The sequence below is a fragment of the Trichosurus vulpecula genome, chromosome 8, assembly GCF_011100635.1.
Source record: "Trichosurus vulpecula isolate mTriVul1 chromosome 8, mTriVul1.pri, whole genome shotgun sequence".
Lineage (NCBI taxonomy): Eukaryota > Metazoa > Chordata > Mammalia > Diprotodontia > Phalangeridae > Trichosurus > Trichosurus vulpecula.
In genome coordinates, this window is record NC_050580.1 from 222,138,339 (window position 1) to 222,162,990 (window position 24,652).

The window sequence follows — 24,652 nt, forward strand, 5'->3', positions numbered from 1 at the left end:
ACTAAACGAAGGAGGGTCAAACGTGCTCGTGGTGACCTTGGTGTTTAAGACATCAAAAAAGGAAATATGCAGTGATGGGTAAGTGGGAAGATGAGAGGAAGGAAATAGTTACAAGCAAAACAAACAAAAAGGGGAAGGAAAGGAAAGGAATGGAAACTGAAGAGAATGGCTGTTGTTTGTATATAAATGGAATAATAATGTGCAGAAATAACAAAAGAAACAACTTCAAAAAAATCTTGGGAAGACCTGTATGAACTGATACTAAGTCAAATGGAAGAAGACAATTTATACATTGTAAAGAAAAACATTTGAAATACTTAACAACTCTCATCAACCCTTTATCTCCAGAGTAGCTATGATGAAGCTTGTTACTAAAGAGAGATGATGAACTCAGGTTGCAAAAAGAGATAAAACAATTTCAGATACAGTCACTGGTGGATTTATTTGGAATGACTATGTTTACTTCTTATTAGTATTTTTTCCTTCTGTTTTCAACAGGGAAGGGGGAAAGGGATGCACAGAAGAGAATAGAAGGAAATACAGAAGGAGGCATAGATAAACAGGTCAGCTTTGATAAAGTTCTGGGCTTAGAGTCCTCTAAAGCTCCTCCCAGTTCAAATTAATGATCCTATTATAGTAACGTTGAATCTATTATGTACTTAAAAAAGCAGTATCTGTGACTATTGTGTAAATAAGTTTGCTGCGAAGTTATATGTAGAAGATATATTGGATTCCATGCCATCTTGGGGAGGGAGGGGGGGAAGAAAATCTGGAACTCAAAATTATGTAGAACTGAATGTTGTAAACTGAAAAAAAAAATCAAAACTAAAAAAAAAGCAATATGAAATAGACATTAAAGTTTCATATACAATTCTCTTTTTTTTTTTTACTTCATAAATAGAAAAGTACTTTTCTTGGTGTTCAGAATAAAAAAGACAAAGGACAAAAAGCTAGTGAATCAACACTAACATAGCAGAAATGCAACCTTTCTTGTATATAGGAAGAAAAGCTAAGAAGGCATTTTTATGTTGATATAATTCCCAAACTAATCTGGGATAATGGTGTTGTGTGAGGCACAGATGACTGGGATGAGACTTGATCTATAGACCTGAAGCAAGACAACATCTTGCTAGAAGTGACTTAAAAACAACTCTGCAATACCTGTTTTGGACGTTCCTTTCATAGAATCCTTGACAGTTAGCTAGAAAAATATCCTTCAAGAAATCTTGCTAGGATATGTAAGGTTTTGTGTGGTTTTCTTTCATTTCTTTAGCATGACCTTTGGCTTACCCTAAAACCACCCATTTAGAGAACATTTGTCACTAAATAGGGGGTGGAGGGGAGACACTGATCACCTCAAAACTAAGAAACCTTGGCAAAATACATTGGGAATATCCACATTGTATGGGATATTAAGCTTTTGTTAATATAGCCCAGAGGTTCTAAACTTTTTTCTGTGTCATGGGTCCTACTTTAGCAGTCTGGTGAAGCTTTGTAGGCCAATATAATATTAGCAGCTCATTCTGAACTTGTAGGCCACTAAAATTCTAAACCCTTTTCCCATGAACTCACATCTAGGCACCTTTGCCATAGATTTTTTGAAGCCAAATGCAGTTATTTTATAGTAAATATAGTATTTTGCAGTAAATGAATTAACTTTCTGAAAAAAATACATAATACTATATTTATCCATGCTGGAGCACTATTGATGAAATGTAAAGAACACTCAATTCAGGAGGCCTTAATGCTAATCATGAGGTCTGCTTCTAACTAGTTGTGTAACGTACGGCAAATTACTAACTGTCTCTGGGCCTCAGGAGCATCTGTAAGATTGACTGCAAGATCCAATTGTTCTCTTGGTTTCCTGTTCTGAAATTACGTGATTCTTATTATGGTTTCCAAAGTGGAGGGCTATTGGCGCGCACACATGCTTGTGTATGTGTGTGAGAGAGACAGAGACTGAGGAGAGGGAGGGAGGAGTGAGAGGGAGAGAGGAAGAGAGGGAGAGGGGGAGAGGAAGAAAGAGGGAGAGAGGAAGAGAGGGAGGGAGGGAGGGGGAGAAGCAGGGGGGGGGGGAGAGGGAGAGGGAGAGGGAGAGAGGGGGAGAGAGAGAGAGACAGAGAGAGAGAGAGAGAGAGAGATATCAACCAAGTGGATGATTCCAAACCTTCAATCAGTGAGCTCCTGTTCAAAACAACCACACTTACTCTCAATGTTCCCTCAAGGCCACATGCTCCCTTGACTGTAAACTCTGAACTCTCCTACTTTGAGACAGTGTCCTCCCTTTATAGTAGTAATAACCTAACCTTGATTCAAGCACCCAAAGCAGCAGCTGCCCAGGTGCCTTTTGGAACTGCCCCCTCCTCCCAACACCCTTCCCTTATCTATTTTGGGTGGGGCAAAGGCAGTCACATAGGCATTGATAAGTTGTCATTTTCATTTCAAATGCCATTACAATGTCTCCTAAAACCTACCCCCTCTTTTAAATTTCCTTATTATTGTTAAAGGCGCTTTCCCATCTTACAACCTCAGTCTTGTTTTAAACCCCTCACCCCACATATCTTTTTGTTTTGTTTTGTTTTTAAAGTGGGAAGGCAGGGCAATTGGGGTTAAGTGACTTGCCCAAGGTCACACAGCTAGTAAATGTGTCCACTGTCCGAGGCCAGATTTGAACTCAGGTCCTCCTGACTCCAGGGCAGGTGCTCTACTCACTGCACCACGCTGCCCCTCACCCCACATATCTAATCAGTTGCCAACTCTTGTCCTTTCTGTGTCATGGATCCTACTATAGATTCTGGTGAAGCTTTGTCGGCCAACATATAATACTAGTGACTCATTTTGAACTTGTAGGCCACTAAAATTCATCTTACACCTGTCTTGTTCCCTCTTCTTATAGAAACCATCCTCGTTCAGGCCTTTATCAACTCTCACTGCAACTACTGTGGCAGTCTTCTAATTAGTCTCTTTGCTTCAAGTTTCTCCCCTTTCCAATTCATTCTATATACAGCTACCAAAGTTATTTTTATCAAAGTATAAGTCTGATCCTATTCAGTGGCTCCCCAATAACTTTAGGATAAAATATGATTTCTTCTTTAATTCATTTTTTAAAATTCCTATTTTTAAGTTTTATAAATGTATACCATTATTACTATAGTAGTACCTGTACTTAATTAAAAACTAAGAAAATGGGAGGGGGGAAGATCATCAGAATCACCTGATCTATCTATCTATCTATCTATCTATCTATCTATCTGTCTGTCTGTCTGTCTTTTTACATAGTCTATGTACAAGTTCAAAGGAACATAAATTTTGGAGCTAGAAGGAACTTCAGATAGCCATCTAGTCTTACCCTCTCACTTTATAGGTAAGGAAACCAAGGCTCAGAGGCCAAGGCACAATTAGCATTCAAAGCCATGAGTTTTAGCTCTATACCTCACTGACTCCCCCCTTGTTTGTTTCTGATTAAGTACCTGGAAAGCAAGATCAAACATCTATTTAATCTTCTACAGGGTATACAATGTTATGTAGCTGTCAGTTGTGAATACTTTTTGATGATGAACAGGAAGTTTCAAAATGGCATTCTTTATTATAACTCAGTGTCTCCTTACAATGGAACAAACCAGTAAAAATCTGAGACCCAACACAGAAAGCACAAGATTCTTTAGGAACAAAAGAATTTTAGCAAGTTTTGTTGTTCAGTCATTTTTCAGCCCTGTCCAACTCTCTTCATGACCCCCTTGGGGTTTTCTTGGCAAAGATACTGGAGTGGTTTGCCATTTCCTTCCCCAGCTCATTTTACAGATGAAGAAAGTGAGGCAAGTGAGGTTAAGTGACTGCCCACATTCACACAGCTAGTAAGTGTCTGAACCCAGATTTGAACTCAGGAAGATTAGTCTCCTGATTCCAGGCCCTGTACTCTATTGCACCACCTCACTGCCCTTTAGCAAACAGCTGACTAAAAAAGGAACAGAGAGTAAAGAGAGACAATCAAGTGACTTCAATTTTCTTTCCAGGCATGAATCTATACTTTTGTTCAGGTTACGGATAAGGACAAAACTTGTAGATACCTAGAATGTTCAATTCTTTATAAGCAAGAGAATAATTCAAAAGTCTGGCTTAGAACTGAGAAAAAAGGCCCATAAAATTATTAGCATGACAATCCTTTCCACTGAAACTAGAAGCATCATAGTGTACTATCATAGCATACACATCAGCGTCCTACAATGTACTAGAAATATATAGGAAATATCAGCATTAACTAATCCTGTCCACTCCATCTCTCCTTTAGAGTATTTAAAGAAGGTTCAAATTCAGCACAGGATGGGGAAAAAATAAACCAAAAAACCCCTGCTACTGTGATTCAGTTAACTAAATAGGAGAAGCAAAACTCCCTAATATTTGCACAAGTGATAAGGCCAAAGTGGAGAATGCGAAAGGAGGAATCAAGTATTAGACTCATCTAAAACTGAATTAGCTCATTACAGTTATTAACAAAGATCCAGTTCAAAAAAGAATAAAATCTAGGATGAATAAAATAGTACATGAAGATCAGCTCCTAAAGGAGTAAAATTCTCAGAATGTTGCACTCTGCTTGTCACAATAGTATGCTCACACCCAAGACTTCACTGTCACACATAACTGCAACACCTTCTAGACCAAATTGATGTCACTATCCTGTCTGCCACAAGCTCTTGTCCTTCCACAGGCACTTCTTTACTACTAATCTTCATCAAGGTCTCCTTAATCTCTCAGTTGATCCCCTTCATTCTGGTTTCATTTGCAATTCTGGATAGCCTGCAATCTATGGTCAGACACAGCTGGAGTATTCAGCAACCCTTTAAAGGTCTTCAAATCCATTTTCTACTTGCTATCCCTAAGAAAATCTCATCACCCACTTTCATTCAAGGCCCAACAACTGCTGTAGAGTCAGAAGCCTCCACTGGTTAGGGATACACCCTCAAACACCCCCTTTTCTGCTTTCAGGTCCAACCCTCCACCCTACACCACTACTTTAGAGAAGACTCACAATTCAGTTTCAGTACCCTTATCTCCTTTTCTCCAAGTCAAAACTTTTCACCTATCTACTCCTCTTTGAAATGTCAAACCCTCTGCCATGGCCCATGATCTCATTCCCTCCAAAATTCATAACTTTAATTCCAAATATGTTCAATTCTCAAGGGGAAAAAAACCTGATCTCAATCCCCTTTTATTATCTCCTTCTCTTTATTCTCTTCCATTTTGAAATTTCCTTTAAAAGAAATTGGCCACATTTTCTTAGCATTACCTCATTCTTTGACCTATAGCAATAAAGCTTTGAGTACCATCATTCTACCTAAGCTGTTCTCCCCATAATTCCCAATTATCTTAATCATGTTGTATCTACTAGACCTTTTTCAGTCATCCTCCTTGATCTTTCTGCAGCATGACACTCATGACCATCCCTCTCCTCTCCCGGCTTCAGAGACACAATTCTCTTGGTTTTTCTTCTGTCTCTTTAATGGTTTGTTTGCTAGATCCTCATCGTTTTCCTAATCCTGTAAGGTGGGTATTCCCCAAGGTTGTTCTCAGCCTTTGGTTACTCCCTGGCCCATCTAAATTACCATGGCTTCAACTCTCACCTGTACACAAAGTTGTATCTCCAATCATGACTTCTCCCCTTAAGTAATTCAAGGACACCTCCCCCCACAAAGGTCCACTGACAACTTAAATTCAGCACAGCCATAATTAGGCTCATTTAGCTTTCCCAAAACTTGAAACTGAGTTCATTATCTCTCATGTTTGAAACCTTGCTGTTATCTTCAATTCTTCTCTTTCTTTAATTTGTCATAAGCAATTACTAATTACTATTTATTCCAACTCCACAGTATTTCTTGCATCCATCCTGTTCCTTTCTATCCCTTTAAGTCCCCCCCCCCCCAGTAAAGGCCCTCCTTATAATAGGCTTAGACCAATGGCATCAAACTCAAATGGAAAAAGGCAGCATATTGATTTAGAAAACAACAACAAATTAAGATTTGTAATAGGTTGTACTGTATTTTTATTTATTTTGTCCAAGTTACGAATTTTGGAGGGAATGAGATCAAGGACCATGGCAGAGGGTTTAACATTTCCAGGTAGGGGAACCAGCTGTTTCTTTCAGACAAGGAACATTTCCCAATTACAATTTAATCTGGTTCAGACCACAATCAGGAGTAGCCCTCAGAGTTAGACACCTCTGGCTTAGACTATTTGAAAAATCTAAAAAGCCGGTTTTCCTGCTCCTCAACTAGAAACTATTTACTGAGAAGAGTTAGCAGGCCAAACACTCCTTGCCTGTTTCACCAATCCTACTTTGATCCTCTTCCTAAGTTGGTAACAAACTCCTCTTCCCCACGGACCCCACACATTTCTCTGTACCTCTTACAAACATGTTATATTGTAGCAATGTGTGTCACTCCACCCCTCCCAGGATCTATGACAATAGGCTCTTTATCTCATCTACAATGCCTTCCCCCTGCAAAGTGATCTGTACAGAGCAGGTGATGAATGTTTCTTGAAATGAACTGAATGTCTTCTTTGGAGAGACCAATCTAACTATTATTCAAGTAAAAAAAAAAGAAGCAGTGACCTATCAGCCATAACTTGAGGTCACGTTTTGGGGTAAATGATAAAATTATTACCTACTCAACCAAAGAAACAGGTCTCTAAAACATAAATCAAACTACTCAATCAATGGCAGCTTCTTAATTTTTCAATTAGAATGTAACTGATTTTGAAGAAATCTATGATTCTACTGAAGGTGGTCCAATGTCCAATACAGGTTGTCCAAGGAAATGGTGGCATAATGGGAAGGCAATACGCAATAAGTTCACTCAAGTTTCCTTACCTATAAAACAAAGAGATTTGGGTTGATGGCCTGAGGTCTCTTCTAGCTTGAAAACTTGATCTTATGAACTTTTTTTCTAAACCATGATTCTGTGCCCTTTATTTATTTATTTTTACCTGCAACTGTTTTAATTTTTAAATCTGAAAGCAACTTAGTAAAGTCTTACAAAAAAAAAAAAAAAACAACTCATGAAACAATTTAATCACTTTTTGGTTCTGCTTGTAGCTCCACCAGAATAGCCCTTCCCTATCTCCAGAACAACTCATTTGCTTGACATGTCCCTAAACATACACATTAGAAACGTGGTTTGCAAAGCTGGCTTAGGCAGTGTTAACACACAGGGCTGGGCGCTGGGGGCCTAGGAAGTGGCCAGAGACCCTGTTCCCGGTCACAAGGTGAGCTATTTACAGGTGGCCAAGTTTTAAGACTCCTTTGTAAATATGAAAATACACACGGCACCTGGAAAATCATTTTTAATTTGGTTTTCCAAATAGTCTTTCAGTACACTGGCTGCCTTGGCATTCATATTATTCATTTTAAGTTTTTAAATTTGAACGCAATCAAAAAAGGGATCACTGGACTGACTCTAACAAATAACTAACATTAGTTATCTTGACATCTCTCATTTAAAACTTAAAATTGATAGTCTTGTTTCTAAGTCAATTACTTCTAAGTTTGGTTAGTATAAACCAATTTTACAGGCAGGTGGTGGCTCAGTAGATTATTGTGTGTACAGCCTCGAAGACCTGAGTTCAAATGCAGTTTTTGTGACTGGATTTGTGATCTTTCTGATACTAAGTTACTTAACCTCTGTTTGTCTCAGTTTCCTCCACTGCGAAACAGGCTATTATTAGCATTTACCTCAAAGAGTTATCATGAGCATTAAATGAGATAATATCTGTAAAAGCACTTAGCACAGTAACTAGCACATGGGAGGTGCTATATAAATATTTATTCTCTTCCCCTTCCCAATTGTGCAGAGCTTGATCATTTCTAGGTAGACTAAGTTTCTGATCTAAGAGCTATGGACCAGACACTCAACCTTAGGTGACTGTCTCCAAGATACATATATCTCTGTAAGGTTTAGTTTCATTAGGCAGCAGAACTATGCTGTGAAACCATCTCTTAGCTACAGTAAGCCAAACATACTAAATAGTGCAACATGGTGAACCAGTATTTGCTGTTGCTTTAATTTTATAAATGGAGTTTTTAACACACATACAATACTAATCCAGAAAAGGGTATTGAATTTTATAGCTTGGACTACAGAATATATGACTGTGCTTTCAGATTCTGTTTTGTAAAAAAGCTTTTTGGTCAAACTGATTCAATCAACAACATTCCAGATGTGACAGGGGAGGCATAGTTCATACAAAAAAGACCTGGAATTTTTAGTGAACTGCAAATGCAAAATCCACCAACAGTATGATACGGCAACCACAATATATGTGATCTTTGCAGTATATCAAAAGAAGGTTAACGTCCAAGATAACAGAAATAGTAGTTCTGGTATACTCTGACTTAGTCGGACTAATTCCCTCTCAAAGAAACTGCCCCGAAAGCGTCAGTTTTCCCACAACTTCCTCTTCCAGCTAAATATCTTGTAGCCAAAGAAGGAACAAGTATGAGGAGGCATTATCCCCTCAGGCAGAGGGGACAGGCCCAACAGTGCTATCTTACCTATCACTCTAGGGACTCAAATTTCCAATCTCAAAGGCCCTCTTGGAATGGTTTGTATATTACATAAAATCTAGGATTGGGCATACTGTAGATGATAAGACTGATGGGAAACCTAAACCAATCTAGAGGAAGGATAACAAAGTAGACTGAATGTTATTCTTGGAGTCAAAAAGTCTTAGCTGTGTGACCATGGAGAAATAAACCTCTCAGCCTCAGCTTCCTCATGTGTAAAAATGAGATGATAATATCGATAGGACCTACTTCATTTGGTAAGGCTCAAATTAGAGAAATGTAAAGTGCTTTGCAAACTTAAAAAAACTATAGAAAATATCATTTGTTATTCTAAAACAATCAGTTCCTATCTTAAAGATTTAGTCACTCAAGAGTTAGTAGTACAGCTAAAGGATGGTGGGGTGGTTTTGTTAAAAATTAGTCTGCTTATTCTCTCAATTGATGAAGCCTACAGTTCAGGTTCATCTGCCTCTGGAAACCACAGACAAAGGCCCATTGGATAGCTTTGACTTTATTTCAAGCATGTGGATGTATGTAGTTAAAGGCAGTACTTGTACCCTGGTTTAATCTTCACGAAGAGTTGTCACATTTGCTGCCATTTTATTGCAGATATCACATCAATTAAAAAAAAAGATTGGTGGCACTCACGTAAGCATGTGCTTACTTAATCTAGTATGAGATATAAAGTATGAAAGTGTGATTCAGAAAAAGCCTGAAATCTAGCTGAAGATACAGAACATGTATGTATGTAAGAACAAACAAAAATACACAACAAGCTAAATGCTCAATGATCAGTGAGTATTTCAGGGTTTAAGAGGATCAGGTGGTAACTGAGGCCAGGAAGGATTCACATAAGGCTGAGCCTGAAAGGAAAAGTAGATTTATACAACCAGAGGGGTGTGTGTACATACATACATCACATGTTCAGGTACAACAAGCTGACTAGTTTGGCCAGAAGAATAGAGTTTATATAGAAAAAAGAGGGAGAAGAAACACAGAAATAAGATGATGTCTAACTATGGAGGGCTTTGAATGCCAATCTGACTTTCATGTTTTGGGCAATGGAGTAAATGAAACAGAATATAAGATGGATGAATGTGGGTAAAGAAACCAAGCATTAACACTAGTTAGGAAACTATGATAGGTCCTAGACAAGGCTAGTGACAGTGGGGATGGAAAGACAAAAGCAGAGTCAAAGGATGTTACAAAGGAAGAACTGAAGAGTGACTGAATTGTGGTTGAACAGGAGGTGGAGGGTAAGAAAGAAATCAAAGATGACTCTAAGATTCTGGGTTTGAGTGATTACCTAAGGATGCCTCAAGAGGGAGCTGGTTTTAAGGCTAAATTCAGTTTTAAAACATTGAGTTTAAAGTGACACAATTGAAGATATCCAGAAGGCAGTTAGAGATTCTGTCCTGAAGCTAAGGAGGTGGGTCAGGGCTGGAGACATAGTTGTGACAGTATTTTTCATATATGTTATAGCATTCAAAATCCTGAACATTCTGGTTCCAACTGGCCTTTCCATGCTGATTATACTTTATTACACCGATTACGCTATTATTCTACTTTATGTTCTAACCAAACCGGCCTTCTAGAATTTTAGAGTCTACAGTTTCCTTAGAAGCTTGCCTCTGTTGCCTCCTCCAAAGCCTTTCCTGATACCCTCTTTAAATTACTGATTATTGCATACATATTGTATACTCCTAGTAGAAAGTAAGCTCTTTGAAGGCTGGAATTGTTTTGTTTTCGTTCAGCCCTATCAGCACATACATAGTAGGAATCTAACAAAAGTGTGTTGAATCTAACTGAATTTCATCTCCATAAAAACCCTGACAGATAAACAGTGCAAACACTATCCTTAAGTTAGACTTTGACCTGGTCACCACAAGTCATGCGAAAGGGCAATAAGAATTTTAGTGAGGTGAAATGGGCAGGTCTATGGCATTCTATTTAATGCGGAACACAATCTTTTGAGTGTCCCATTGAGATACAAGGAAACAACGTAGTTGGATAAACTGCACCAAGTCCATGGCAATCCTTTCCACCCAGAGGTAGTGAAGTGTCTTCAGGTTTTCAATTAATCTTGCTTATCTGAAGTATGGAGTTTGGCCTGATTATTATTCCTTCCCCTCCCCTTCAAGGAAATCAGGCTTTAATAGGACAGAAAAAGAAACTAGACACAAAACTTTCTTTACCACTCACATGGCATGCATGCTACCATAAATGTCATTTATCTTTTTATACAGACACACAGGTATAATATACATGTAACATATACATACCCATACCCCTCTCAGATTATAAAACCCCTAATGGGCTCATGTCATGTAGCCTTATGTCCCAAAGTCCGTTACAGAATTCTACTCCTAATAGTATATACTCAAATGTTTGTTGACTATTTAAAATTTTTCTTTTCCTATTTTTTGATTTTTTTGTTCTTTAAAAGTTTAATTGATGCCTCTTTTTTTTTTATACCAGTCATCTCTCTCTATACACTCCACTGAAGCCTTTCCTCGTAACAAATAAAAATAACAATAATAAACTATATTTGACATATGTGGCACACTTTACATCTATAGTTCCTTCTTCTATACCAAGAGGAAGTGTTTCATTATCTGTTCCCCTGGACCAAGACTGGATAATGACATGACACTGTATAGGGCCTCAAGAATGCTTGCCGGAAGCTTGCAGAGCCAAAATTGTGACTCCTCTTGTCTTGGTCTCATAAGAAAGTTGGAATTTGCCTTGCTTGGACAAAGCCCTGTACTCCAACATGACTCTGGAGCCAGGAATGGTGGTGCATGCCTTTCATACCTGAAACTAGCAAAGGCTGAGGCTGGTGGATCCTTTGAGTTAGGGAGTTTTGAGCTGCAAAGGAGCTAATACTGATGCAGTGTCTGTTCTATGTCTAGTGCTAATATGGTGAGTCCTTAGGAGGGGAGGGCCAGGCTGCTTAAAGAGGAGAGAACCAGCTTAGGTTAGAAAAATAGAGCAAGGTTAAGCTTCCATACTGTTCAGCACTGAGACTGGGTCCATGAATGACTGCTGTACTTCCAGCCCAAACAAGACAGGAAGCCCTAGTTGGGCTATCTCTCTCCATGGGATAATTAAATGACACAGCAATATGGTTAGAATGAGTTTGGGCATAGGTTATTGAAGGCTATCCTTTCCTTTATTCATATGAATGGGATTGTTGAAAGATAGCTCTTTAGCTTCATAGCCAACTTCAACCAGATTCAACAAGATGGCAAAAAGTAGTCCCTTCAGTCCAGGTGCTGGGGGCTAATTTATGGGATAGCAGAAATAAGCCTCTACTTAAAAGACATCAGACCACTCAGACGCCAAATAAGCAGGATGCAATTTTAACGTTTCATTGAAGCCTTCATTTAATTGCCAATGAACACTAGCAGCATTTTTGGAAGCAAAAACTACCTCTTTGGGTCAGCAGCACATCAGAGTAAGATTCCTCAAAGACTAGTCAATATCCAAGGCCAAAATTCATTTGAGATTTGCTTTTATTACTATTGTACCAATAGTACAATTGTACTGGGTCCTTGATTAGCAGAATTTGTGTCCTAGCTCCAAATTTACCAGAAGCATAATGTGCATGAACAACAGTGAACTGGATTCAACAATAAATCTCAGATGAAAAATAAACTTTGCAAGGGGTCAAAATTTATGCTTACTATGTGGGAAGTATAGTATGGTCCAAACTAGCTACTAATAGAAATTAACCTTCCAGCAGCTGTATAAGCCTCCCAGAATGATAGTAACAACTGCATATTCATCTCTATTAATGTAGCCATATGAGACTAAAAAGCTTTATTATCTTTGAATGGTCCCAGACTGTACAGACCTAATAACTAACTACCTAGTACATGTAGCCAGGGTACTTTTTCAGGAGCACAGAAATGCTCCACAGCCTAGAAAAGGATAGAAAAACCTATAACTGAAGATGCTAAGAAGATAAAATATCACCATTCAGGCAGTAATTTCATCAGCAGACATAATGACTGCTTCATTTTTCTTAAGCAAAAAGTGATCCTTTTCAATGGGATTTATTTCCCAGTTAGAGAAACAAAGGACCAGTAGTATGTGGAGTCTATATTTCAGGAAGAGACTATGTCTGTAAGCATCCCCTGTCCAAGTCAAAGACCAACTCAATCAGGGTTAATATCCATGTTGCCAGAAAAGAAGTACAGAGAAAACTGGGCTGAAGTCCTAACACTTAATAGTGCTGTAATCAGATAAATGTTTAAATTTAAATCAGGTAAATGTTAAACATGGGTAAATGTTTAACAATTGGCTCTATGGCAAATGTGTCCATGACACACTTTAATTGGCATTAATAACATTTTTTCCATCGATTTTTAAAGACCAGAAAAAACAACAAAACAATACAACAAGCCCCGATTTGTAGGGTTTGCTGACTTATTTGAGGTATAAATACAAACAGTGAAAATTTAGCTAGTTCAAGCTGGCTCCAGCACATCCCAGGTTGTGATGCTTAATACATATATATATAAGTTACTATTATCATGACCTTAATTTCATATCAAAGAACTATCTCTGGTTGTTCATACATTGAACGAAATAATTTAGCAGTGACTATCTAGCCTAGAAGGTACACGGCCTGAAACTGTCTTCAAATACTAAGAGATGGTGAACCAGAAAGTGACTTAAGTGTAAATTATTGTAATTAGCATCATTAAATCGACTGAACTAAAGATATCCAAAGTTAGGAGAGACGCAGGGACCTCTGGCCTAAGCTACTGCAGCTATGCTGCCAAAAGACTAGACAATCTGAATTACCACAAGCCAGGTCAAGAAAGTCACTTTCTTTTGGTTTCAATATGTTAAAAAAAATTTTGCATCAATAGCTAAGAGTCTGGAAGCCTGATAAATCTATTTGGCCTACTGGATTCACTGCACATACAGAACAATACCAGAGGGGAAAAGGAGTGATGAGGTATATAACAACTTTGAATCTGCAAATTTTTTTTTAATCAAGTAGGACTAAGGGGTTCAGAGCTGCTAGTGTCAATTTTAATCACTTTTGCTTGGAAAATGCTGGTTGGATTTTAGAATTAAAGGGGTACCCAAATAACTTCAAAACTAAGACTGACGGGCTGGGTATGATTAATGGCAAATAATTTCAATTTTCCAGGCTACAAACTACTTGCTATGGAACCAGGTTCTTTACTTTGATATAATACAGCCAAAAACCATGTGAATCATTTCTTTCTTTGAAGTAAAAAAACAAAAAAGAGTATAATGTGACATATATATAGGAGGTGTAAGGTTAAGAACAAAATCAAGATTAGTTATTAGGACTCTCAGGAGGATTTTTTATGCGTAAAAAAATATTATCTATATGAGAGATAAAAACAAAATCTGCAAAATCATACTCTGTGGCTCTTTATAAGGTCACCAGAGCTGTTTCCCTTTTGATATACCAAACTAATGCTAAAAATATTGTAATATAGGAATACTCAAAAGCTCACTTATATAGCACTTAAAAATTTACAAAGCTTAATTTTAAACTTTGAAGTTTACAGATATACAAGAGGAAGATGCACCAATTATCAATGACTCAGACTGACATGTGATAGCCCTTTGTACACATGCACTTTGACTGAGAGGACGAGTCTGTCACCAGCTGTTCAGATTCTGTGTTGTTCAAGATAAATACCTTTGCTTCAGGGCCATTAAATCAAGTCTACAATAGATAACTCTAACTTAGAAAATTCTGGTTCTGTGACAACAGGTATTCACATGGCCTATATACTTATTCTTTTGATAAAGGTCAGCCCTAGCCCGTGGTTTAGTACCATGGAAGACTGACCACCCCTTAGGGCATTCAGCATTCTGATGTACTGAAATGCCAGTGTGAGTGTAAAAAACATCACAGTAGCTCCATGGACATCCTAGCCACTCAAATCCAAACTGGATCTTGGCTGAAGTGCCATCACCAGACTTCTACCTAAAGAAAGCTATTCAAATTACTCCTGTAAGTAAAGGTTTTCATAAAGAAATGCTGTCTTAGGACTTCTGGACCACCAAGATGCAAGTCTTCTTTCCAGGGTCCTTCATTCTACTGTTATGATCCATTTAACTACTTATATTCTATATTGAAGATAAAACTGTCTGTGAAAACAGATATTTCTCCCCAGAATCCCAAGGACTCACCCTTGCCCACAACCTCTTGCTTTGCTTTCAAATATGGAAACAGCTGGTGATTGCCTCTCGAAGGAAACACTAATTTTTGGAAGGCCAATCCAGTTTATGAGGATAAAAGTTTTCCTTTATGTGTCTTGCCAGAAAACTTAGCAGGATGTTCACACTCTGGAGACTGTGTCTGGAAAAAAGTTACTAGAACTAGGTACACAGATGGTTCTGAAACTTTTCATTTGTAGGCACTATTTACTGACAAAGAAAGTTCATCAACCACTAGCACAGTTATGAGTTTTGCCACTTTGGGCCCATCACTGGGGTCTGAAAGGGGAGTGAGAATGTGTGTTTATCAGTAATGTGTGGGTGTGTGTGAATAAACATACTCAAAGCAAGACAGAGGCCCATTTTATGTAATATTTTTATAACAGTAATTTTTCTAATTTTGTTTCAGCTATACATAATTCCTGGCATTTAATATTTATGTATCACCCAATTGAGTATTTAATAAACAGTCCCATTAATTCTCATATAGTTTGGTAGTGATAAATGAGGAAAAGGTAGTTTTAGGGAGTCTATGTGTCTTTTGCTCCAAGTGAAGCAAGAATCAGAAAATGTTTAAGAATTATAGTACTATTGCCTGCCTTCTTAGGAAAGGGATCGGGGAAGGAGAGAAGAGGAGAATGTAAAACTCACAATTTTAAAAGAAGGTTAAAAATTGTCTTTACATGTAATTGGATAAAATAAAATATAAAAATTGTTTTTAAAGGGTGACAAACAGGACAACTGTTTTATGCTTAAAGGCACCACAGACAATAAAGTAATATCCATCATATATATATATATGTATATATATATATATATACACACACCAAAAAAAAAGAAGAGGAGGAGGAAGAATTATGGTAGGTACTAGATTACCTTTGGATGGTTTCTTTTTCCAGGCAGATAAGATTCATTATGTCTGAAAGGTAACCAAACTAGAGGTAGCCTATTAGCTTTCTCAATAAACTCACCTTCTCTCCTTGGAGTGATGGGACAGAGTCTCGCAAACTGTGAAAGCTATCTTTGATGTGGTCCCTGCGTTTTCGCTCCAGTGCATTATGATGAGCTCGTTTGTCAGCCTGAAAGGGAAGATGAGAAAGAGCATATCAGAACCAACATTCCCAGTACACAATGCCAGAGGGTCCAGGTTTCAATCCAGAGGTGTATGCTGTCAGTGATGTCCCTGGCAACTGGACTAGGAAGCACTGGACTGAAGGGGGTAATTGGTTGGGGAGGGGTCTCCAGAATTAGGCCCTGTTAAAGGCAGAAAAAAGGGTGAGTAGCAGCAGGGTCTGTGACAGGAACATCCAAGGCAGTTCGACACATCTGGCTCATGCACAAGTAAAATAAGTTATTCATGGGAGCAAAATGTGATTCTCTTGGAACAAATCCTTTCCCCAAACTTCCTGATGTGATACAACAATGATTGGTAGTGACAACATACCAGGTAGATACATTAATAGGGTGCAATCATATCACTAATGGAAGCTTCCCTTAACATATATGCCCAAGGAAGGAGTAAGTTACACATACTATGCCATTTTCCAAAGAAGTCCAACACAGTAATTCTCTATGTTCCCACATAATATCCCCATTTGTGATCTTTCCAGTTTGTACAAAAGAAACCTCTGAAAAAATTCCATATGCATAAATCTGAGACTAGTTGGGAAAATAAAAAAAGGACAAAGATTCCAACCCTCTTAGGCTTCCTGATTCTGAAAACCCATGCCAAGCATTTCCCCTTCAATTAAGTTTGTGCCAGAGAAACACAGTTCTTAGATGGCAAAGCTTTCAACCTTCACATGCTCGGAATAAATCTCCCTAGGCACCTGTTGCAAAACACGTTTACTTGGCAGGATCGAAATATCCACAAACCAGACTCTGTCTTAAACCACTCAGAATCATAAACAAGACCAATCAGCTGAAGAGACATATAGGCTGCCAATGCACTAGGCCTCAAAAAAGGAAATTACTTCAAGGAGGAAACCCAAGTGAAAAGGACCAGTTAACCCTTATGATAGAATGCAAGCGCTACTATTGCTCTACAGTAAGGATTTCAACCACATCTGGGCTGTAAAGAGCTGCGGGAAAGGCTTTCAACTGAGAATTTACCCTTAGCATACCAATGATGTCATCATTATATAACTCTACTGGGGTGACCTAAAGAACAAATTTATGTGGAAAAGGTAACAAGTAACTTAAACTTACACAGGCAGCATCGAAAACTTTTAAAATGAGACTGTAAAAATAAACATAATTCGATTAGGTACTGGAATGATGCACAACACTACATTAACTCCTAAAAGATGTAATTTGCCATAATCAGTAAGCCCTTGTTCTATATTGTGATGTGAAAACACAATGTTAGATAGGAGATGTAATGGGATTTGAACTACAGACTTAACCATTAAAGGAAAAGGCGTGGCTAGAACAGAGGAGGCAACTGTTATGACTTTAGTTACATCCCGATTCCCAAACACAGCATCCTATCTACTGCTCTAATTTAACTGAACACATGGTTCCCATCATGGTTATGGACAGGGGACTGCCAGGGAATACAACCTTTCCTTTTCCAAGGCATATGACTGGGCAGCTTTAAAAAGCCAGTTACCTTGTTCAAGTAATGAGTGCACTATCCTGAACCACAGCCATACCATAAAACAGCATGGAAAAACTGAAGAAAACCATTAGACAACCTTGGTTGCCAGACAAATTTAAGTCAATGAATTTTTCATCTATTACATCACCTGAACAATATTGTATAGTCTGCAACTACTTCTAATTGTAAAAATTAGTGGGATGAAATAACAGGTAGCATACAAATGTAAGAATCCAGTCCTGTTCCTTCCCCCCACCGCTGTTTACCTTTTCCTAGGACAAAGCTGCAAAGCTTGGAAGAACACACTAACATAAAACATCTAAAGTGGCCAATACATTGGCCATTCAGAATGCAATTGGCTCTCCAATGTCCTCTATTCCACTGACATTACTATTTGAAAATTAAATATACACCTTTAGTCTCCAGCAGGGACCCATCCAGCAGCCCAAAGTTCTGCCGCCTATCAAGTTATCCTAACTCTTGGCCTTCTTTCTTTTTCAATGCTGTTCAATTTAGAGGGCTGTACATAGAAGCAACATCATGAAAATACAATTATAATCCATCCTAATCCTCCCTCTCTACCCAATTGCAAAAGATTTCCCCTCCTTTTTCTAGAGAGCCTTGCAAATATAAGTTATAAATCAAGGTGGACCTGGTTTCGCTAGGTCCTAAATTAGTTAGGTGGAGCCAAGCACAATTTAAGACCAAAATCATCCCCACAATGCACTACTCCCTTCCCATTCACTGAGCCCTAAAAAGACTGAAATGGACAACAAGCCTTTTGGTTGGAGAACTGTAAGTGAACTTGGCTTTCAACCATCAGCAGAAATCTTGGCTTGTCATTTGGGGAGCAAGCCAAGTTTGAGAAGTTGGCTCAACAATGCAGGCAGCACAGTTTGCTGCCTGGTAGAAAGCTGGGGCTGGAGACTGTTGTTCTCAAAGCAGTGGATGGAATTACAAGAGCAGTTCCAGGTCCAATTTAACTAGCAGAAGAGAGGAAACAAAAAACAATCCCTGCTGCCGTGTCTACCCCCAAGTTGCCACACCTATCAATGGCCAATCTGTGAAGCTCTTAGAGATGAACAAGGTGAGGAAAATACACTGTACTAAGCTCTACCTACAATGTTTATCTAACTTTGGCTGGCAACGCCCAGGACTAACTATATACTTCAAACTATAACCAAGGCAAATCTGTACTAAGTAAGTGCTCTCATCCGTATTTCCAGGGGCTCTATAGCATACATATCTCCCTTAGGCTGAGCTGACAACTGCGCTTGGCACAGATACATTCAATGTCGAATCAGGGCAGTCTGACAACACTGTCCCCCATTCATCAGAATGATATGGCCAGCTGCCAGGATACTACGGTTCATCAATGCCTTGTTAAGTATCTTCACAGACTAGCAGTTCCTTTACTAAGAAGGAAACCTCACCTTGGTTAGTGATTACTGCCAGTGTGTAGTATATGGGTTCCTCCCACAGGCACACACACAAAACCTGTAAAGATGTAGGCTGGGTACAAAGGAAGTCAAATTAGGATGAGCCTGCTCTGTCCTGCATTGGGAAAGGTCTTTCCTAAGGGTAAAGTGGCAATGAAAGTACCTTTCCAAAATCAGTCAGACAAACACTATCTAGAAGACAACAGGAGAATTCCTGGAGTGGCCAGTGAGCTCAGGGAAAAACTTACCAACATGTACCATGGACATAGCAGCTCCCTTTTCTCAAGTAAACTGGATTCATGGTGCCTGCCAAAGTAGCATTCCTTCAGGCCATCCCAGGCTTACAAAAATACTATGGGATACTGAAGAGTGGCCCACAGATGCTCAACAGGAACTCAGGCACAAAAGAGCTTCCAGCTTTGACTTCTCTGCCAAGGTCTTTATTCTTCCATTCAGTTCTCCTTCTACTGAACTTCCCACAGATGCAGCCAGAATAAAAATTTGTCCATCCATCCCTGACACTAACAAGTACATGTTAAGTTGTTAAATGTTGAAAGCAAATGCCCCTTTTTTTAGCCAAGTTGCGTAAGTTGCAGGAGATGGATTCTGCTTAAAATTGGGGTAAACTTATTTAAATTATTTCCTTCCAACTTTCTGAATATAGAATGTATCCTCAATGTTTTCTGTTAGCCAGCATCCCTTTTTCCTGAAAATGCCAAGGAAGTGGTAGATAATACAAAGAAATATCTCATCAGGCTGGTTCCCAAATACCTAAGAAAATCTGTGAAAAGAATTCTTTCAAAACTAATACAGCTATACATATATCTCCCCCAAGTAGAGGGAAGTTGATAATTAATTTGCCTGATAACAGGGTAGCAATTCATCGCAACCTGCTGATTTTAAAGAAATTTCTGAGTTTGAGTCTTGGTGGCTTATTACCACAACCATCAAGGTAGTCTTGATTTTTTTTTTTGGATTCATATCTCTGATTTTATCCATGTACATGCTACACCATTGATATAAGTGTCTGGAGCACTAAGAGTTTAATGACCTTGCCCAGAAGTTACATAGTTTTTGTTGGATACTGGTCTTCCCGACTTTAATTTAGTTCTTTTCCATCATGCTTACTATTTCTCTATTAACTAAATTTCTTGCAAAAAGGACTTTATTTATGACCTGGATCTGTGACTCTACTGGGGCAAGGAATTCTCATTGAGGAAATCTCTCCCAACTATGTGTATCTATAACTGTTCTACAATTTATAGTATTAGAGACTCTGGGACACTGAGAGGTTAAATAACTTGCCCAGGATCACAAAGCACGTAGGCCTTGAACCCAGCATGTCCTGACTCCAAGGACAGCTCTCTATCCTATACCACACTATTCCTGACATTAATAATGAATATAATCAGGGCTCAAAACTCCTAAGAGATCTAGGAGCACCTCTCATTGCTTAGAGAAGATACAACTGATGTTATCTTACCTCAAAAACCGAGCAGTATTCTGAAACCACCTGAAAGCTTCAACCTGATCAACAGAAAATCCCAACCAACAATGGTGGTGGCCAGGAATGACATAAATGTACCAAAAGCTCATGGAACAAAAATATTAATTCATGTTTCCCATGTTTATTTGGGGAAGTAACTTTTAAACTGTATCAGAATATCAATGCAAGGCTAGAACACTCGCAACCGCTTGAAGCTAACTGTTTTCTGACCAAATTTCCAGCTTTCCTTTGAAGATTAATCCTTGGTGTTGAGGAGTATGACTAGCACAACGTGGCATCACATCATACATCATTTACTAGAGAAAACATTTTTTTGAGCCTATCCAAACTGGTCAATTAGTCCAACACTGCAGCCATCTTGTAGAAAATCACTTTCAAATAGGATTATAACAGCAAGGCACAGCTACTTCATTAATAGTAATAAAGGTCCATTCAGGAACCAACGATGTTGGAATTTCAGCATTGTGGTCAACCACTTTAAAAGAGGCAGAGTATGTATCACCTGTGCCATAAAACTCATTCCTGCTACAAAAATAGAGTACTCTGCTATTCAAGTTCAAATCTGAAACACAGATCTGCTCTCCTTCCTCTCTGAACACTGAGAAGCAAGTGTCTTGGAGAGGCTAACACACTTCAACATCAGAAACAGAATTGCACAAACCTGTTTTAAAACTTCTAGAAGATGTGCTGCAACTGCAGTATGCTGAGCTAGCATGAAGGACAATCTCTTAGATATAGTCTCAGGTCACAAACTTGTATTCAAAACTTAAACCCCTTCCTGTGGAATGCCACCAAAACAGAAAGAAAGCATTAAGAACATTATGTGCAAAAGGAATTTATCTTCCTTCCATTATTTTTTAAAAGTTCATGGAATTAAAATAAAAGGAAAATCACATCACTTGGGATTCTTGCAACATGGTAAATTTGGTTATGGGAAATATTCTCCAAGTCATTCTTCTGGGTTACTCAAACTGTTTTCTCTAGTCAAGCTTTTTTTTTTTTCTACCAAAGTCTTTTTATTTTGCATGGCTCTCAGAGAATATTAAATTCATTCACTTTCACTTTCTCTTACAGTTAAGCTTTATTTCCTACTACATGTGAGCTTCTTATGTCTCATGACACAGGATTTTTATACCTGTAAAACATAATACTCTCTAAGTAGTTTTTAAAACTCTTACAATATTGACCCAAATTATTCAATATTTTTTCCTGTTATTCCAGCTTGATTTTCCTTCGAAAGTCAAGGCCTAAAAACGGCTCCTTTATAATGAGAAATTTCTTTCAGTTTAATAAAAAAAAAATGCCCAGACCTTGAGGACCTTGAGTTTTGGAGCACAAATTTCATTATCACAGGAAGTAGAATTCTTGTTCCTCTACCAGGTCCTGATAGTTGTTTGTGCCACTGAAAAACATGCTTGTAACACACCTGCCCTTTCTCTATGCTGCTGTGATTACCTTGTGCAAGATGTATGAAAGTCTCTGCAAGCCAAATTAAAAAGAAGCAAAAAAAAAAAAAAGAAATTAAAGGGATAAATGCTAGACACCTTAACACTTAACCAGAGATTAGATGTTAAGGTGCAGAGAAGCACCTTTTAATCATTTCACGGCCATTTAAAATCAACATATAAATCATTTTAAAATTAAAAAGGGTTTGAAAAAGCCAAATCTCTCTCAACAAAGAAAACTGGTTTCTTGCTGAAAACCCATGACTAGTTGTTTTAAGTAAGAGTCTGGAAAAGAAGCTCTTCAAGAACTCTTTATCCCCTCTTGCCACCCTTTATTTGGGGGTAATTTTCAAATCACATCAAGGGAATTCAATAGAAAAGTTAAATTTTTAAAAAAAATTTTGCTTAAAAAAGTACAGTGTCAAAGTGGATATACTATTAAGGAGATTTACAACAAAAAATCCAAAATAAGGAATCTTTCAGCCCATTAAAATGAATTATCTTTTTTGACAAATGACAATCAGAAACAGTTTTCAGGTCTAATAAAACAATTACATCCTGGGATTTCTCTTAATACTGTTTAAATTCTTCTGAAGCCCCAGCTCTCTGGAAAAGATTCTGAATCCCGGTTTTCTCTTTTAAATCAAGTCTAACTCAGCAAATTTCTCTTTTTTAAATAATTATTATTCCTTACTGCTTCCAACCGCAAACTATCAGGAACTTTTTTGTGCTTCATTCCCCTTTCCCACTCTAATTTCCCTTTGTTTTATGCCCCCAAATAAGTCTCTTCTCCCCCCACCCCCATTCAAATTCACTCAACTCCTCCATGTTCTCATCAATTTAAAATACATATCTACATCCACTGCACCAAGTATTGAGTACATTAATACAGAAAACCAAAGAAATGATCTAACACATTTTCTTGTCTTGGCATTCCTCTCTTCCACATCAACTCCAAACCTACTTCAACCCATGGGCCTAGAGCAATGACCTTCTGCTACTGTTCCTGTATGTGCAACTTGTGGCTTTAATTTCTGCATTACATTCTTATGTAATACTGCTAGGCTCTTTAAGGAATACAGTATTCATATGGCTCTCTTCATTTCTGATAATCACATCTGCCTGCAGAGTAACAATGGTTTAAAAGCTATTTGCCTCCAAATATTCTCTTGGCTGCTTTGCCTTCAAATGACAACGACTTAATTCAGGACTTCTTTCCTTTCCTGAATCCAAACAGCAGTTACATAGACCCCTTGGATTTGATCCCTCAGGAATCAGATCCTTTCCGATGGACCAAGCTCCTCCCACTCACCTAGACTCACTGGAACCTAACACCTGAGAATCTAGAATGATTAAGTTTTCAACCCTTCTCCCCATCTCGAATCCCGGACGTAGGCCCCCACCTCACCTCCAGCATTTCACAGGGCAGTTTACCATCATAACATTGAAAGTAACAGAACTCTCTCTGACCCCGAAAAGGATTAGAACTGAACGGAAATGAAAATGAAATGGAGAGAAGGAGACGTACCGCAGATTGAAACCTCGGTTGCTCTTCCTGGAATAAGAGAGAGAAAAATAGAAAATATAGAAGTTATTTTTACGCTTCACATTCAAAAATAAGAAAGAAAATGCCGGCGGTGAAGGAAGCAGGGGATGGGGAGTAAGCCCGACCCTCCTCCCTTCCCCCCAGCCGGGAACCCCGTGCTGGGCTGGGGGGTGGGGGGCGTGTGTCTTGTGCGCCGCCCCTTCTTCCGGGATCCAGCCCAGCCAGAGGGGACGCGCTGTGGGGGGGAAGAGATCCTGAATGTCCCCGTTCGTCAGCCCATGCCAAGGGCATTCTGGGCACCCTAACCCCACCCCCCCACCGCAGACAGAGAAAGAGGGATCTTGGACGGGTCGGGGGAAGGGTCCTGAGCACAGCCCCCTTTCCCTAGATCTGGACAATGGCCTGCGGAGTGTACCCCCATCCCGGCACCGGGGGGGTCAGGGAGGGGGGTAGACTGACCCTAGTGATGCTGCCCCCCTGCGGGGGTGGGGTGAGGGGTGAGTTGGGGGAGAAGGGAGGGTTCCCCAAGGCCACTCCTCCCCATCCGGACTCCAGAGGCCGCGGTGGCCGGGCGAGTGAAGGAAGTGCCCGGACCGAGACGGCGACGGCGGAGCCGTCTAGGGAGGGGAAGGGCGAGGAGGAAGCGGCCCGGCCTCCGCACGCCTCCCCCGCCCCCCCATCCCGTCCAGTTCCGTCTCTGGCCGCTGGCCCCGACCCCCAAACAGACACGCACGGGAAGGAAGAAACCCCGGGACTCACGTCGCTCTCCACCTCGATGTCATCGTTATCGCTCATTTCCTACGGCCCAGGGAGCGGCCACTGCAGCGGCGGCTGGGAAAGGGGGAGGGGTGGAGGGGAGGGGGAAGTCAGGGACAACAACAAGCCGGGCCGCACACGCTCGATCGCTCGCTCACTCACTCCCTCACTCACTCCCTCACTCACACACACACTCACACACACACTCACACACACACACATACACACACACGCTCACACACAACAAGGCTAGAACCACCTCCTCACTGCAGCACCGGATCAACGGCGGCACGCACGCCCGGCCCCCCCGCCCACGTGACCGGCCTCCGCCGCGCAAGGGCCGCTGAGACTTGGAGTCCACTCTCCCTCAATCGCCCAAGGACCGAAGGTCCAGGAAGAACTACAAATCCCGTTAGGCACGATCAACACTCAGAGCCCCTCCGGCTTGTTGATGAGAACAAGGGCGCCTGCGCATCCCGCGGAGGGGGGGGGGGGGGGGGAGAAAGGGGAGCGTGAAGATCTCTGGGAGTTGTAGTACTCGGCGTGGTGGGGGGGTGTGGAGCGAGTTGTCAGGAGGTTTTTCTCCC

General features: G+C 39.7%; 1 protein-coding gene across 2 annotated transcripts in view; it reads right to left on the bottom strand.

Moving 5' to 3' along the window:
* The window catches only part of MAX (MYC associated factor X), a 37,711-nt gene extending 13,287 nt beyond the window's left edge, over positions 1-24,424 (bottom strand). Inside the window, exons 1-3 of one of the 2 annotated variants that reach the window (XM_036736885.1) lie at positions 24,069-24,346; positions 23,292-23,318; positions 15,745-15,852 (exon numbers count right to left, since the gene is read on the bottom strand). In XM_036736885.1, the coding sequence (XP_036592780.1) occupies positions 15,745-15,852; positions 23,292-23,318; positions 24,069-24,104 (171 nt within the window). In that variant the 5' untranslated portion in view covers positions 24,105-24,346. Of the gene's footprint in view, positions 1-15,744; positions 15,853-23,291; positions 23,319-24,068 lie in introns of both variants that reach the window. The other variant, XM_036736886.1, reaches the window with a different exon arrangement.
* Between the last annotated feature and the right edge of the window lie 228 nt (positions 24,425-24,652).